At 40.1% G+C, this 17,292-nt stretch overlaps 1 protein-coding gene across 14 annotated transcripts in view; it reads right to left on the bottom strand.

The window, feature by feature from the left end:
* syne1b (spectrin repeat containing, nuclear envelope 1b) overlaps nt 1–17,292 on the bottom strand; it is a 75,431-nt gene that overhangs the window by 46,424 nt on the left and 11,715 nt on the right. For 6 of the 14 annotated variants that reach the window (XM_042222402.1, XM_042222401.1, XM_042222410.1 and 3 more), the window contains 38 exons: nt 15,806–15,889; nt 15,432–15,452; nt 14,811–14,903; nt 14,366–14,544; nt 14,067–14,263; nt 13,354–13,463; nt 12,921–12,971; nt 12,738–12,770; nt 12,360–12,467; nt 12,143–12,280; nt 11,529–11,693; nt 11,325–11,437; nt 11,056–11,224; nt 10,881–10,977; nt 10,746–10,766; nt 10,251–10,453; nt 9,932–10,096; nt 9,650–9,802; nt 9,423–9,566; nt 8,837–9,004; nt 8,557–8,715; nt 8,308–8,472; nt 8,013–8,147; nt 7,660–7,818; nt 7,266–7,474; nt 6,666–6,774; nt 6,332–6,496; nt 5,618–5,785; nt 5,326–5,502; nt 3,409–3,549; nt 3,101–3,261; nt 2,758–2,908; nt 1,626–1,853; nt 1,429–1,527; nt 1,127–1,314; nt 825–948; nt 565–731; nt 317–470 (listed from right to left, as the gene is read on the bottom strand). In XM_042222402.1, coding sequence (XP_042078336.1) covers nt 317–470; nt 565–731; nt 825–948; nt 1,127–1,314; nt 1,429–1,527; nt 1,626–1,853; nt 2,758–2,908; nt 3,101–3,261; nt 3,409–3,549; nt 5,326–5,502; nt 5,618–5,785; nt 6,332–6,496; nt 6,666–6,774; nt 7,266–7,474; nt 7,660–7,818; nt 8,013–8,147; nt 8,308–8,472; nt 8,557–8,715; nt 8,837–9,004; nt 9,423–9,566; nt 9,650–9,802; nt 9,932–10,096; nt 10,251–10,453; nt 10,746–10,766; nt 10,881–10,977; nt 11,056–11,224; nt 11,325–11,437; nt 11,529–11,693; nt 12,143–12,280; nt 12,360–12,467; nt 12,738–12,770; nt 12,921–12,971; nt 13,354–13,463; nt 14,067–14,263; nt 14,366–14,544; nt 14,811–14,903; nt 15,432–15,452; nt 15,806–15,889 — 5,271 coding nt within the window. The remainder of the gene's footprint in view (nt 1–316; nt 471–564; nt 732–824; nt 949–1,126; nt 1,315–1,428; nt 1,528–1,625; nt 1,854–2,757; nt 2,909–3,100; nt 3,262–3,408; nt 3,550–5,325; nt 5,503–5,617; nt 5,786–6,331; nt 6,497–6,665; nt 6,775–7,265; nt 7,475–7,659; nt 7,819–8,012; nt 8,148–8,307; nt 8,473–8,556; nt 8,716–8,836; nt 9,005–9,422; nt 9,567–9,649; nt 9,803–9,931; nt 10,097–10,250; nt 10,454–10,745; nt 10,767–10,880; nt 10,978–11,055; nt 11,225–11,324; nt 11,438–11,528; nt 11,694–12,142; nt 12,281–12,359; nt 12,468–12,737; nt 12,771–12,920; nt 12,972–13,353; nt 13,464–14,066; nt 14,264–14,365; nt 14,545–14,810; nt 14,904–15,431; nt 15,453–15,805; nt 15,890–17,292) is intronic. The other 8 variants (XM_042222415.1, XM_042222403.1, XM_042222405.1 and 5 more) reach the window with 6 other exon arrangements.

Here is a 17,292-nt window from a genome sequence, read left to right as displayed (position 1 = left end):
AATAGACATACAATGTCACCCTGCGCTACACAGAAAAGGTATGCATCTTATACTTCAATAAAGACAGATAGCAGCATCAATAGATATTCAGTAAATGGAAAAGTTGGCATGGTGGTAAAATGGTAAGCAGTGTTGCCTCACAGCAAGAACAGCTTGAGTCCTTTTCTTTTGATTAACCAGAGTTAAGAGATAAAGTGATGTATTTTTGTGTCTTAAAGGGTGGCTTAACAATGTTTAGGTAAACCTGTCTTTTCAGCATGTCTTTGCCACGGGTGTATTAGGGATGCAAATGTAAGAAAAACATTTCAGTTCTTACCTTTACTTGTGTTGCAGCAGGTTGCAGTTTGCCGATATTGATTTGAGGAGATGAGTGAAGATTTGAGAGCATGTTCTCACTCCATTGGCAGAATTTAAGCAAGGCCTGGTCAAACTGCTCTACCAGTGAAAGGTGGCTCTGAAGCTCTGAGATTCTGGAGTAGAAAAAGGCTCCATGGTAACTCCACAATTTAGTTAGTGCAAGACAAGCTTTCAAATTTAATTTGCAGTCAGACTATTTCATTGTACCTTTGAGGGAGAACTTCATTTTGGACATGCAATCTCCTCTGCAGGGTTTCAAGCTCATCTTTCAGCTGACTAACTCTCTCTCCCTCTGCAGTGGGATACAATGATGTCCCCAAAGATGCCAGTTCAGCATGAGCCCTCTCAAGGGATTGAACCTCAGAGTGCAAGACCTGCAAGGAAAAAGTATTCATCCATGTTGTTACAATAATATATTATTAATTGAATTCTGTTTCATAGTTAAACTGTGTCTGTATAAATTGTACCTGCAAATCCTGTATCTCGCCGCGGAGCTTGGCTTTATCTGCTGACAGGAACGGACTTTCTGGTTTGGACGCAGATTCACTTCTCTCCAAGCAGGAAACAAAGTTTGAATGCTGCTTCTCATACCTGAAGGACATCAGAAACATTGGAATTGTAAGATTTATTTACAGAGTTGGGTGCACTTTGCTTCGAAGGGAGACACGGCTCTGTTTTGTCTATTGTCCACATCAAATGTAACTATCAGCATTTCTTAATTTTATCCTAAAGCTTTTAAAATGACTATGCTACATACAGTAATCCATACTTTTGCCAAAGGGAGAGCAGGTTTTCCAAAGTGCTCTGTTTGTCCTTTGCTTCCTGTACATGCTGGTCATAGGTGGTGTTTAGCTCTGTCACAGTCCGCTCTGCTTGCTCTTTGTCACTCAGTCGACGGGCGCCAGCCGACAGCGACAGCAAGGTTCCTTTCAGCCGTTCCAGACACTGACAGGCATCCTGGAGAATAATAACACATGGCAGTGACCAACAAAGCCTCAACCTGCACTCTAGTACCATTACTGGTATTTAAAGTTAACTCGCAAAATGAGCAATTGTAGAAAGAAATAATACCATGTGGTTTTGAAGGGCTTTGTAGGTCTCTGATGAGGAGGTGCAGGATTTGATAGGATGCTCCAGGGTTGTATACAGCTCACTAAGAGATGCTTGTACCTGACAGAAAATTAAGACCCGATTAACTCCATTAATTATTATCTCTCTAATCTTTTCTATATACCAAAGTGCAGCAGTAACAGTCAGTGAATATATACCTCCTCTAGGCTCATTTTGAACTTCTGCTGGTGAGAAGAGCTTTCCTCCAGCTGTCCATCAAGCTGCTGAACGCTCTCCTTCAGCTCCTCCCAGTACCTGCCGATTTGGGTCAAACGAGCCTTGATGCGAGCCGCCTCCCCCGAAGACACAAACTGAGCCAGGGCTTGGGAGTCTGTCTCCAGCTGAGAAAGAACCTCCGCTCGAGACTGAAGTCCTGCCGCAACAGCCTGAAAAAGCAAGACAATTAAACTGTAATAAAGTCCAAATAAGATCTTTATGACTCAATCAGTGTTCCTCCATCTAAAAAGAGGTCCTGCCCACAATTAAATCACCAGTAGTTACTGGGGTTTTTTCAGTAAGGACTAATTAGCAAGGAAGCTCTTTGTTGGGCTAGTAGCTGTTAAACTTAGTCAGACAGAATAAGGCATTCATTTTTATAATCCCAAATTAATAATAAATAGACGATGTGTGCCTTTTATTAAAGGTAATAAGTGACTAATTAATGGCGATACATGCTCGAATGTGAGTCATCAGACCACAATCTATTTCTATTGTCTCATCATTCAGATCTGATGTGTGTATCCTCAAATGTAGTAATCTTCTATCTAATGTGTATTTGATGCACATATATGATAGCCAGCATACAGTTTATAAAGATTTCTGACCCCATCTTGCCATCACAATTTGGCCCCTTGTTAAAGTTGTTAGGATACTTAACCTGTGCCATTACTAAACTGTTCAAGTGTTGCCCAATATATCCCAACGGCCAATATTTTCTCTGGGGTTTTGTGCCTTAAATGCCATCTTCCAGTTTTTCAGGAAATATAAGTTTCACCCTCAAGGCAAATTTGTCAAAACTGTGACAGCTTGAGGAAGTCAGATATAAACCACAGACTTCATGAGTAGCTCTTTTTCTCATCTTATTAAAGACAGGGGGTTGCTGTGGGTGTCAACGAGAGAGACAGTCTCGATGGGCAAAGCAATATTGCACTGTTGCTTCCAATGGCCTTATCCAGACACCTTATCGATTTTAACTTTAATGTCTTGGCTTTGTGGTTATTGTTTGCTGGCTAATATTACTTGGTTTTATGGTTTTAAAGGGTTGGAGCGTTATAATACACACTACTGTACCTTGACTGTGTCGATCTGTTCCTCCAGAGGCAAAGTAGAAGACTTCATTGCATCCAGCTGTTTTTCCTTTTCAGATATCCATAAGGAAAAGGCTTCAAATCCAGCTCCAAAATGATCCCACTGGTCTTTCATTTCTTCCAGATTTTTGACACTGGGGGAGTAAAAATGATAAATTATATAAGTTTTAGCTGCAAGCAATGCCTGATATTCATGTTAGGTGTAAGACAGCTAAATTTACTACTGCACATGTCAGTCAGCACATTCTCAAATGCACCAATGTGTGTATGCGTATGTGTGTTTCCGAACAAAATAAAAGCTTTAATCAATGAATCTATTTTCTTACTCTTTTTTCAGCCCAGACTCTACTTTATCCACTTGTTCGCTGAGAGAGCGGGCTTGCTGTAAAAGCAGAGTCTTGTTTTTGGGGCCCAGCTGGATTTCTGCTGATCTCTTCAGCAACGTGTTCATATGTAAGGCCTTTGCTTCACATTGCTTCAGCAGCACCTGCTCACAAAATGGCAACATTTAGTATAGTTTTCTACAGTATTTATCTAACCCATACCTTTCAGTTTAAATGTTAAGAGTCAACCAAAAGATATTTTTTGGTTTTGTTTATTTGTTTGGTTTTTTAACTTAAAAAAGAAGACTTACTCTGGCCTGATCAAGTTCAACTGCCAGACTTTCTGGACTGCTGAAGTTCAGGTCTCTCTCCATTGTTGAGCGTGCTTTGTTAACAAACTCATGAACTGCTTCCTGTTGGCTGTCAAACTCCTGCCAGGCTGCCAGTGTGACCTGGGAATGACAATCGTCAAACTCATTAAGGTCAGATCAGCATTATTTTTAGATCCATTCATTGTGTTTAGTGCTGTTATCAAACCTTCATATTTAAATGTTGTTGCAAGATAATAATCATCCCCCAGTGGCAGAAAAAACACGTAAAGATCACACTAACAGAACACAATGACACGGCACTATACCAAACCTATTATGTATGCAAATGACACCATAGCGTCTGCACCTATTAGCAGGGGTGATGAGTCAGCACTGCTAACACTTGACAAAAACCACGCCATACAAGGCAGCAACTGCACAAACATTAAATTCATCAGTGTTTACATTACTGATTATCAGTATAACCGCTAGCATAAAAAAGGCTGAACTTAAATTTCCATTTCAACACTAACCCCTCATCTCACAAATAGCAGCACCATTAAGAATAACATATCTGACTCACTGCAGCGAGGCATCCTTAGAGCTGTAATGCTTCTCAAAGAACAGTACTCCATTAGAAAATATCAGTCAGACCTTTCAATCCTCTATACATAACATTTTCCTTTACTTACTTCATTCATTTATTTATACGCAGCATCACACATTAGCTTATATAATATATAGTATAATGTAACTGTGTCAGAGTCCTGGAGAGAGTAAACATGCAAAACAATATAAAAACACATAAAGGGGAAGCACTGTGAATAAAAATAAGCTTAGAAATAAAAAAGGTCTCAAACTTCACAACAACAGATGCTGAACTGAGCAATACTGAGGACTACGCAAGAGTAGAGAGTCAGTTAGAGCAGAGAGAAAATGAACAATTTGACTATTATCAGAAAAAACTTCTTACGCAATAAAGTTTACTTTGACTTTGACTCACACTTTAACAAAATAATATGAGAGCAAAGCGGTGGAGCGATAATGCGTGCTTCCACTTGGCAACCTTACGTGATATGATAACATTCATTACCATAGTTACGCAGATGATACACAGATATATGTTTGATCTACTCATCTCATTAGCACTTGACATTAACAAATTGATGACTATAAACGCCTTAAAACTTAATAGAAACAAACTGGAATTTTCTTTTTTAAATTGGCCCTAAAACCAAACATGATCTGCCTTTTCATGAGTCGGGGACATCACCTGACAGCCACAAATTAAAAGTCTTGGGCTTTATTTTAGATTCTGGTTTGAACCATTATTGGTTCCACCATTCTTCCATCTTAGGATTATCGCCAAAGTACGAAGTTTCCTGCCATGACTCTGAAAAACACCTTCTCAGTAGACTGCAACTTATCTAGAAGTATATGAAATATGAAGGTAATGAACAAAAACAAATCATTCCAGTTTTAGCAGAGCTACATTGGCTTCCAGTTTCTTACAGAGTTAATTTTAAAATACTCTTACTTGCATATAAAATCCATTTTTTTACTTCCTCCTTCTCCTCCCCCAAATATTTCTTAATATGGTTTGATGGGCGTAAAACCCTTTGAGCCTGTACTTATACTTATACTAGGTTATACAAATTGAATCGAATTAAATTGAATTGAATAATACAATTGCTAAATTGATCACTACACCAGGATTAAGCTCAGATCCTGGGAATAACTTTTCACACCATATGCTCTTTTCACCAGAATTATTCAGAGCACAGTGTCACAAAAAGAACTTTATGACTTTAGTGGGTGAAGAAGCATGCATCAAAAACACTGTTTCATCACTTTAGCCAGTGTATCAGTGTATCAATAGCTTTCGTTGCTTTCAGATCAGTCTTAAACACTGCTCACGTCAAGGCTTTGCTCCTGTGAATCCATATTCTGTTCCATTTTGCTAAGTGTGTTCTCTAAACTCTGCAGGTCCTGCTGCAGAGTCTCTCCCAATCCTTCCTCAGCCTGGAGTTGCTGGCCTCTGGTGAAAAGGTGCTGAACATCCTTCCTCTTTAGTTTCAGGCGTTTTAATAGTTGCTATTGGGAAACATTAAAATTGTTTGGTTATCAGAGTCAAATTCAATAAGAAAATCAAGCAAAAACAAAATCCAAAGCACGGTAATGTGGAATTATTTGTTTGGTCTAAGGATACCTGATGAACAAGCAGCATCTGTTGGGCTTCTCTAGCAGTTGAGCAGTCCAGTATTTTAGTAACCTCAGCCTGAGTGTCTTTCTGCCCCTGAAGCAGGTCTTCCAGTGTAGTTTGTACCTCTTCTCTGAATTGTACACAATCCCCAACAGCCAGCACCATCTTCTCAGCCTGATTAAAGACATCAGAGAAAACGCAACGCTGTCACAAACAATACTTACGCTTGGATATTGCTATTGTCTGCTTCTGTTAGCTGGAAAATGTCAGTTTCATGATGTCAACTGCAACAATATTTAATAACTCATATCTTAGACTGTAGCTGATGAGAGATATTTTGATAAAATTCAGTGGTCTCACTTATATGGTCCACAGGCCAGAGCCATCCTGTCAAGAGGATGACTACACAGCATGAAAATTTATATCTTAAAATTGGAGGGAAATCATTTATAATCCCAATTTTAACTGTTTTCTGTTAAAAAGTAAAATATGACTGTGATTTAGATCTATATATGAAGTATTTGTGCCTAATTTTTTGAATACATTACTGGTTTGTTAAAGCCTAGTAGGTCCAACTCAAACTGGGTTGCATGTGGCAAGTTAACTAAAATGAGTTTCACACTCTTCATACTATATCTGTATTCACAGTTTATTTTTACTGTATGGTATTTTAATTGTTTTTGGCACCTTAAGATAAAAACATGTGAGAACATCACTTACCTCTAACAGAGAAGCGAGAAGACCCTTAAAATCAGTGGAGAGCTTGCTCAGTGCACTTCCTTGCCTCTGGGCATCGCTGTCAGCACAGATTTCAATCAGTACAGCCATACGGCTTTTCAGCCAGCCAAGATTCCCCTCCTGTAGCTCTGCATCATTCCTCAGCTCCTGCACACAACAACAGAGTGTGATACGACCCGTGTGGACAAGAGTCACCTGACCCGGAGTGTTTATACAGTAACAGCCTCAGACACGACACTGAGAAGATGTGACACACCACAGAAGAAAGTGGGAAAGGAAGTAAACAGTTTGGACTTTAGGAAGAGGGCTAACTCACCGTTATGGTAGCCTTCACCGTGCCATATTTATTGGGGTCATTAGCTCGATTTCTCAGCATCCTTAGTTGGCTTTCTTTAGATATAAGCCAACAGGAAAGTTCAGCGTATCTGTTTGACACCAAAAACAAATCTCATGAAAACCTTGAACAGCACTTTAAATTCATACAGAAAATGAGTACTTCTCTAAAAATATATATATATAATTAAATATCAGATGCACTATGGAAGCTGGGATAGACTCCAGCCCCCCGTGACCCTGATAAAGATAAGTGGAGGAGAATGGATGGATGGACATAATTTGGAATCTGTGATCTTTGCACCAAAAACTGAAAACATTCGTAACTGCTACAACTACTGTTCTTTTTCTCAAGTGAATGAAAAAATGTTAACATGATTACATCGGGTATGCCAGGAATGTGTGGCACTGCACGGCAATGACAAACACACAGTTTTATTGCTGCAGCGCCACAAAACACGAGGTTAAATTCTAAACGCAGCTCAGACCTCTTCTTGCAAGTATGTGCGTATGTGACATTTACAGAAAGTGTTTACACTGAAAGAAATGAATTATAATGACTAATTTTATAACATTATTGCACCTTTTGTTGTACTCCTTCCATTTATCTTGGTGCTGCATTAGCTTCTGGTGAGTGTTCTCAATCTCCTCCCGGACCTCAGCAAAGTCCTTTCTTGCCGTCTCCAAGGTCTGGTGAGCCAGGTCACCCTCGGGGAGTTTTTGACAAAGTTCCTCCATCAGCTGCAGCCTTTTCTCACATATAGACTGTGGACCCTTTTCCCTAAAGAAGGCCTGAAGGCCATTTATATAAAGCAGAAAATGCATGTAAATCCAAGGCAAAACAAAATGCTGCTAAGCTGGGTGACAGGAAAGAGCTTCAGCTCTTGACACACTTACTGTGCGAGGCAGTGAATTGATTCACACTGAGTTAATCAATACATGTAACCAGGCCAGCCAGCCATCTACACTGTGCTTACCCTGTGCTCCTTAATGAGCCTTTCGCTCCCCATGCTAGCCAGGTGGCGGTTTTCCCTGGTCAGCTCTGCCTGGCACTCTTGCAGTGACAACATCAGCTTGCTTCTTTCCACCTCCACCTTCAGATGCAGGAGATGAAAGGGAGCATCTGTCTGTATATCCTGAAAAAGGAGAAAGACAACAGCAAAGCTGTCAGACTCTGAGCAGCACAGTTTGTTTGCACCAACTTTTTGAAAAGCTGCAGAGAGAGTTTCAGTCATTCCAGTAGATTTTAAGAATTTCCTACTATCTTATAAAAGTCATATTGAGATTGAAAACATTTTAAATTAATGGATTAAACATCCTTGACACCAACCTTCCAGTGTTTATGCAGCTTTCTAACTGTTTCCTGCAGTGACTGCTGCTCCTGCTCCGGCAAAATGTCTGTCAGCTCATCACAAGCTTTCAGGAAAGTGTTCAAGACCCGCTGGTCGAGCTGTCCAAAGAACTCCTGAAAAAACCCATAACTGCTCATCATGTTTAACACTTTGCACAGACTATACTTTGTTTCATTGTTGTACATGTTACTGCACTGGGATTCAATACCGTGTATACTGTCATAAACTGATATGAACGATCTAAAACATCTGAATCTGGCAAAGTACACTCACAGTGTGTTTCTTCAGCAGCTCTTCTGGGTTGCCTCTTTCTGTCAGAAAGTTCTGTGCCATTTTAAGAACCTTCTCCAGCTCTATCCGTGACTCATCAAATCTCTTCATTAGACTGCTGTTGGCCTCCACATGTTTTCTCCACTCTGTGGACTCTTTAATCAAGTTCTAGGCACAAAACAAGTCATTTTTAGTGCTAAAATAATTCAGTCACTGATTACGGTGGAGAAGACAGCAGGTCTTGATGTTTACCTGTGATGAGGTCTGCAGGTCTGCTACCCGTTTCTGCAGTAGACCCATATCCATATGCTCGAGGGTTTTACTACTGTTCATTATTTTCTGGATGGTCTGGTGGTCTTTCTCTATTACTGTCAGACACTTCTTACAGCTATGTGTGAAGGTTGCCAGTTCCTGTAGAATTAAATGACAGGTAGGGTGTTAGCTTAGGTTAGTTAGTTTAGGCTAAAACATACATAAATCTGCTGGAAATCCGAACTACTAAAATGCCTCAGTGTATTTCACAGTTACTCACCTGGCATTTCTGTTTAAAGTCTACTGGTCCCTCCGAGTCGGTGGTGCTGGTGATATGACTAGCCTTCTCCAGAGCTTGGTAGAAGCCTGTGATATTCTTCTCCATTTCCTCCAGTGGAGGTAAAAGCGATTGAGACTCCCGAAGCAGAGGCAAACATCTCTCCCGTATCTGATTGGAGGAGAGAAATGGTAATAATATTTCATCATAAGAAACTTCATTATCCTTAAGTTCAATACAGGTTATCCATCCATTATGATTTTTTAAAAAAAATGTCAGTATGTAAAAACAAAATGTTCTATTAGAGTAAAAAAGCAGTTTAGCTTTTATTTTATTAATAAAAATGGTACATTTGATGTTGTAGGAAGTGGCAGTTCTTGATTTAATTTTAATAAACCATGGGCTAGAAAATCTAAGAGGTTAAATCTCACAGCTTGGATTTCATTTAAAGACCTCCTTTGCTCAGGAATACAAAGTAGTGCAAAAAAGCTAATAAAGTAAGTAAGATGCAGTGGTGTTAAGCAGCAGGATTTCTATTTTAATCACACATTAAAGTAAGGCCATGTAATCTATATAGACTTGTACACACGTTACTCAGCTGCTCTTTGATTGAAGCCATCACAGTCATCATCTGTGAAACTTCCTCTTGTGGAGTGTCTTTGGTTAACAGCTGAGCTGTGCGGCTTGCTGCCTTACAAGCTGCTTCCATAGCTGGCAATTTGTGCTTAATTTCCTAGAGGAAGTTGAAAAAAATTATGATATATCATATAATAGAGAATACATAAGGATTTATCTAAGTTGAGAAAGCAGATTTACCTCAACATCTTGGACAAAGGCTCTGCAATTTAGAAAAGATACTTGGATAGGAGCTGTCATCTTCTCATTGGTTGCATCCATGAACATCTTCAGTGTATTAATCCCGTCTTGGTAGTCTTGCCTCAATTTATCCACCTCATCCGCTCTTGCATACTGCAAGTGAAATAAAAGATACCACAATATTTTTGTCCAAATCGTTAAAACTTGCAGCTGTTTGGATAATAAGTACAATTCGATATTTTTTGGTGGTGCATGTGTTGTTCCAAAGTGTGTTGCATTTACATGTTTGACTTTAACAAACAGTTCCCTCCATCTCCCATTCAGCAGCAGAAGTTGCTGCTTTAGATCCCGTGAGACCGTATCGTCACACGTCTCAATGAGAAAGTTCCCGGCATCGTTCATGTCCATGTGCTGCTGGATCCAGTGGGAGAAGTTTCTGAAAAAGTCCTGTAACAAAGAAAAATAAAAAAGGCAACACAACTTTAACTGTACACTCCTTGGCCAAAGAGAAAAATATGCTTTTCTTTCTATTCATGTTTTTAAAAAATCAACATAAATTGTACAGAAAATATTGTTTTTTCTATTATCTGAATGCACTTACACGTTTGGCATTCTCTGACTGGCTGAGCATCTGCTCTGCATCCTCTAGCCAAGCCTGCAGAGCTGCCACTGTGCTGCTGTACTTCTCCCAGTTAGCGATCACCTCCTCCAGCATGCTCCGTACACTGCGCACCTCCAAAGCCAGGTTCTTCCACTGAGCTGTGGTATCACTGAGGAATTTACTCACCCCCTCCGCTTCATCAACTTAAAACAGAGAATAGAAACAGTAGTTCAGTTAAACCAAAATCTACATGGTTGCCACCTGTATACAAAGCATTTGATTATGTCCGCTGATGATTTGGCCTCATGGTTGATGCTGGTGTGTTAGGTCAGAAAAATCATGCTAAAAAAGCATTCAAATTATTGTTACTGCATGCAATATGCATGATTTCATAGTTTGGGGATTTTAAAGAGAGAGAAACGAGAAGTGCAGCCCCCTATTTGCAGACAGAAATGGCTCAGGATCAGGCAAAGTTTGGACTGTTTTTGGACTTACCTCTGTTACAGGTCTTAGACCCTGTAACGTGAAATCAACAGTAAGTCTGTTTACTAGAAGCCCAAATTAAAACACTTGCATATAGTATGCACAAATAAAAAAGCAGCTTAGAAATAAAAATGCAAAGAGACTTACTTGAACTGTCAGATTTAACATAAACCTCTGCAGCTTGCTTGAGACCTGTGAAGATTGTCTCATACTGCTCAAAAAATCTGTGGCCTTCAACGAATGTCTGAAACAGAAAGAGAAACGCTCGTTGGTTTGATGTCTTTTAAAAACCCAGACTACAATTCCTATGATTTCAACTTACAAGGTAGCTTTGCAAGAGGAGTTCAACTGAATCCCGTCGGCCGTATTTAATGATCCACGACTTGAGTTTTGATTCAGCCAACATAAGAAATGCCATCAGTCGATACTTCATTTCCCAGAATTCCAGCTTAATCAAGTGAGCGTGTGATGATGTAGACACAAAGTTGAACCTGCAAATTAAACAAATGGTCTGTTATTATTTTGAAAAGTGCAAAAAAAGAAATCATGAAACGGCAAAGAAAAATGCACTTATCCTGACAAAGATCTTACCGTTCTGCCATATCCTGGAGCTGCTCAGGTGGGACAGGTACCCCATTCACCGATCTGTCCCTGTGGATCTGCTGAAAGGTTTGCCTGTGGGACTCCAAGCTTTTCAATACCTCCTGCAAAATTAAACAAGCGCCTGTTTCTTCATACCGTCCAAAACAAAGTTAACCCCACAACACGTAAAGACTAAAAGGTAAGCTATGCTACCTTATGCTGCTCTAGTTTTCTGTGAAGAACATTGGCTGTCTCCTCATGAGCATGTTGGATGGGAATGTCCTCTCTCAGAGCCATCTCGGCTCTGTGCAGCCAGGCGCCAATCACTCCCAGAGGCCCAGGCAGGGACTTGTCCAGATGGATGTGCCAGTCGAGCAGCTGCAATTGACACTCATTAAACAAAACCACTCTACCAAAGCAAGATCCCACCGTACAGGAGGCTATGCTGGGCATAACATTTCCACATGGTCACAAGCAATCAGGCCACAAAAGAGTGTTATGCAAGTCTAGACAAGCTGTGGAGGTCTCGAGGAGTAGACCGCCCCGTGAACAAAATCGTCTCTGTTCCCATCTCCTCCCCCTCTGAACAAACCGCTTGCACCCCACTGAACTTTCATTGGCAACGAGTAAATAGATGAACCCTGACTGGTGTTTCTCAGAGCCTCCAGTGCATCAATCCAATCTTTTTAGCCAAGAAAAGAACAACAACTAAAAAAGAATGATTATTGCTAATCATCAGGTTTTATTTAATTCATGTGTGGTTAATTATCACAAATTTTCCTGCTGTCTATGTGGCCCATAATGAATTATTCATGCAGTACAATTACCCTGGTAGACACACGGTCCCAGGCCTGCTTGACCAGAGCTTGATCCACAGAGAGCTTGCCATCCTTTTGGACTGGCTGTAAGAGTGGATCTGTCTGCTTTTTCTTCATTTCATACTGGACACGGAAGTTCTTAAATGCCTAAAAAAAAGGAGACACACATTGCTAAATGAGTTTTCCAAAGAAGAATGCTACAGTCCATTTGCCACACCTCACTAACCTGGTACTTGTCAGCAAGGCTTCCCTCTGTTCCTTGGGCCCGGAGCACATCTCTCTCCAGCTGATCTAAAAACACCTTTAGTTCTCTCAGCATCTTCCGCTCCTCTCTCTGTCACAATCAGCACACATACAGCTTAGATTGGGAACAGACCTAATCTCTTTCATTATAAGCAGGCCAATGGGAATCTCAAGTAAAAATGACATGCCGAACCCACACAGTTAAAGATTAGACTCAAGACTCAACTTGCAAAGAGACCCACACGCAAACACAACCTCTACATTTAAGGACTAAATAGTTTTAAAAGTTAAGGTAGAAGAAAAGGGTGTACAGACAGTATCTTGTTAGAAACTCTGATTTAGTCTTTTAAGTTGAACATACCTCAAGCATTTGCTCTATATCTTGGGGACCAAACTATCCAGGAAAGCGGAGAGATGCAAATATGTGATAAAAGCATTAGAACAGCAAGGGAAAAAGAAATAAAGTGGATAGAAAATGGAACAAGATCGAGGTGGACATTCACTCCAAACAGGAAGCATGCAGCGCCGTGACCTGAACGCTCACCTGGAGCACTGGCACTGACAGTGCAAAAGTTGGAATTGAGCCAAGAAGCAGCTTAATGTGCACAAAAAATAAATTAAAGAACGAAATTAAATGAGCCCATGTTGATGGAAAACTATATTGATGATTATATTTATGCTGTGATCATGCAATGATTGCTTTATCTCACTTAAGCTTTATGTGATAAAATGACAAGAATCACATATAAGCAGACACAGCTATTCAAAACTTTTGCTCAGCAGCAGATGAAGCAACTTTCATTAAGTATGGACTGTTCTCTGTATGTCGGCAGTTTTTGGAAAAACTGTAGGCACTAAGTACAAATTTAAATGTAGTAACGTATGTAGTTACACATTCATTCTAATCCCCATTTTACCCCAAACTATCACTGCCTACATACACTTGAAATATAAATGATAAATTTAGGGTTAGCTACCTCATCTTGCTGACCGTCGGTCTCAGAATGATGGGGGTTCGGATAGTGCTTCAGAAACTGCGCCACGTATGTCATGATGGATTTCTCGTCTGGCTTGTCTACGTCCACATCTGCAGATTAACATAAACATTGTCCACTGCACTTGTTGAAAGAATACAAAAAGAATCATATTAAAAATGGATGCAAATATATTGAGACGTTTAATAATCCTGTCAGTATTAAAGGTAAAATGTGCTATGATGAGGAGGATATCTGACATAGTCATTACTTTTGGTATTAAGTCAGTATGGCACATAAATACTTTGTGTCCTTAGGATAACTCTCCCAAGGCCTGCCAGCTAATTATACATGTCTTTTTCATTTCCATCCTTGACCTGATGTTTCTAGAAAACGGGGTCAAGCTCCTGTAAAAGCAAAGGCATTTCAATGTGTAGCTGCAATAAAGCATCACGACTCTGCTACAGAAGACAGGACTGCAGAGCTGCTGCAGACTGCTTCTACACAGACTGAAACTCAGAGCTACAGATAGCACAGAATATTAATCCTCTGTAAGGTGGTATTTTCCACCACACAACTTAGCAGCACAATTTCCTGTGCTAAAACACTAGCAAACATACACTCAACAGTTAAGCATGCATGCTCAATACCACTTTGCAAGAATAGCCTGCAACTCTGGAATAATTAATGCGAGCTGTTGAAAAGGTCAAGGACACCTTCTGGATCCAGCAGACGGGGAATGCCCAACTCGTTTTCTGCGAGTGAAAAGGCCTCCTCCAAATTCTCCCTGTTGCTTCTTCGCCGTACCACCTCCATGTCCACCAGGTCAGGTCTGATGGCGTGCACCACTGACTGGAATGCAACGCCATCACGCCAACTGGGACCAAAGTCCTTCACCTCAATTCCAAAATTCCTTAAAAAAGAAAAATGTGAAAATGTTCATTTTGCAGACTTTGCATACACGAACCTTTCCGATATGATATATATCATGATGATGATTTTTAAAGTGACATACTTGGCTGCTGTACACTGCACCCATTGGAGCAGTGCCTTCTTGGCATTGCCCTTAAATTTGTTGACCACCTTTCTCTTCATTGGAGGGCTTCCTGTTCCAGAGCTGGTAATACTCTCCACGGAAGAGTTGCTGTTGGATAGAGCCTGAAGGGCTGGCAGGTTACTGGTTAGCTCTTCAATCTAGTTGAGAGAAAAGAAGAGAAAACAAGGAGAACATGGCAGCATGTCTTGAGATTTCCCTGCATCTGTAATTTTTAACATCACCTTTAAGCTGCTTGACTTACATACTTTGTCCTTTGTAAAGGTTAGACAGCATAAAGATTAGCAATACATTAAATGTTGACCATAAAAAATGATCAGAGGGTGTTACTTGCAGGAGAGCAACTCACCTTGGAGAGAGACAATGTAATAAAACTTTTGGGATTTAAAGAGAGATGAAGTATTACCTGGAAGTAGAGGATAATAGTCCATATCAACCCAAGGACAATTGATGGTCGGCCATCTGCGATGTCAGTTGCATGAATGTTAACAAGTTTGATCTGAAACAAAAGCCAAGCGAAAGATTATTATGAGAGTTAAGTCATATTCAGGCAGTCTAGAAGTGAGACGTTCAACCCAAAGGAACCCTTTCAGTTACACAGTCCAAAGAAATCTGCAAGCTTTTTTTGTTCAAAGTCATCAAAGCCACGTCTTTGATGCAGTTAAGTATTGTCACTGGCAGAAGGCACAAACAGCCACAATGAAGAGTCAACCAGATGAACAAAAGAAAAGTATTCAACTAAAGGTTAAAGCGAAAGCAGATGCAACACAGCGTTTCAAACCCTGCATTGAAGAACTGCTACAATTTGTCATGTTCGCATCTCTGCTTTTGGAATTTAGGGAGCCAAACATACCAGTAATCAGTGGTGTAGTCAAAATGCTTTAAACACACATCAGTAGAAAAGCTTAATGGCTACATTTATAGAAAACAAATGACTGTATCCAAGCATTGCATAGTCTACATCGTGCATCAAAAGAAAAGGATGCATACAGCATATGATCACACAGGGTGTTTACTGGCGACTGACCGGTGATCCTCGATACACAGACTGAAGCCACACGTGATGGGAGAGAGATCACAACAATAGAAGTCTCAGTCCTGAGGGAACTCCAATGAAAGTGGGACACAGGCTTCAACAGAGCCAAGAGATTTAGAGATGGCTTATGTAATCAAGAAGTCCCGTTTCCTGCTTCTCTAAACGTAGTGCATTTTCTACCGACAGCTACCTCATGCATACTAACCAAATAGCCAATCAAAAGCTTTTTCTCGGGGGTTATTAGCCATACCTTGACTTCTTGAAGACATGTCACATATTTCAAGTATTATATTCAGTTGTGGAAGAAAAATACTTGACAAAATTTACTGTGAAAGGTCAAATTGTCATTATGACTGCATGCTTACCTTCCTGCCTTCGAGGAATTTGAGTGCAGTGCCGATGTTGGAAACCCAGTGGATCCTCTTCAGCTGGCGGCCTTGCTCACGAGGCTTAAGACAGAAAGGACAGAAAGTGAAAATTTAGCTAGCTCATTAAAGTTAAGGATATCTTCATCCAACCATCTGCCATCTAATTTGTAAAATTCAGGTTCAGATAACTTTATTAATCCCACAAAAGCTGTGTTTGTTTGCAGCTACCCCTGACTCACTGTAACACACAGGGAGTGGTCTGTGAGAATTAGCAGGACTTTTCGTATATAAATTAACAGCAGAGTGCCAAAGTTGCTTTGAGAAAAAAAGTACAACCCAAGCTTTAAAGCATGAGTTAGAACCAATCATATCTGTCTATATTAAAATCTTGGCTGATCTAATACGACCAAAGCGGTAAGTGAAATCCTCAAACACTGTTCACCATGAAAAGAGTGAATGACTCATTTGCCAACCAACAGCTTTACAGATGACATGGAAGTCTGTATCAAGACAGGTCTAATCAGAACTTGCAAAACAGAATCTGGGTCAGCGCGTGTGTGTGTGTGTCTGTATTTGTGTGTCAGGAGAGAGTGAAATAGCGGCACTGTAGTACTAACAGCTCCTCACAGCGGGGAGGCTGAGATCAAAATTAAGTCCTTGTACAGTAATCCACGACTAAATGTTTACCTTTTCAATGAAACTTAGATGTCTAAGTTTACAGTATAATATATACTACTAGATTTGCTTGTTGTTTTAAACACAGGACAAAATAAATCATTACGTAGGTTTTGCTAGCATCTTCATTTAACAGAATAGAACAGTAACATTAAAACCCCACATACTGTGTGGTCCTGTAAATACCTAAGTACACGCTTAGTGCTTCCATATTAATTACGAGGTAAGTAGCAGTCAATTGCTGCTAATCAAATCCACTTTATTAACTGATTATCAGCAAGTGTGACCACCCCAGTAAAAGCACATATTTTGGCAGGTTGCAGGTCTGGAGCATTCAGATGCGTGTTAATACAATGTCAAGGAGGAAAACATTAATAACTACATAAGAGAAGCAATTGTTGCTGAACATTAGTCTGAGAAGGGTTATAAGGCTATTTTGAAGCAATTTGAAGTCCATCATTACACGATGAGAAAGTTTTTTTGCAAGTGGAAAACATGCAGGACTTCCCAGAAGTGGACTTCCCTGCAAATTCAGCCCAAGGTCAAACCATGCAATCCTCGGAGAAATTCCAGAACATCCAAGAGCTACAACTCAGAATCTACAGGCCCAATTCAAGAAAGACTAAACAAATAAGGCTTGTTCAGAATGGTTGTCAGACGAGAACATGGCAGCACAGGTTAGGTTTGAAAAGTTGGATCTGAACAACCTAAAAGACTTTTAGAATAATGTTCTTTACACAAACGAGACCAAAGTGAAGAGTTCTGCCCACAATCACGCAAAAACAAACACAGTATTTAATTTTGAAGTA

Source organism: Haplochromis burtoni, unplaced genomic scaffold, assembly GCF_018398535.1.
Source record: "Haplochromis burtoni strain Fernald_Lab_line unplaced genomic scaffold, NCSU_Asbu1 Contig_85, whole genome shotgun sequence".
NCBI lineage: Eukaryota > Metazoa > Chordata > Actinopteri > Cichliformes > Cichlidae > Haplochromis > Haplochromis burtoni.
The sequence above is the reverse complement of the archived record's forward strand: the minus strand, read 5'-3'. Positions and strand labels throughout refer to the sequence as shown.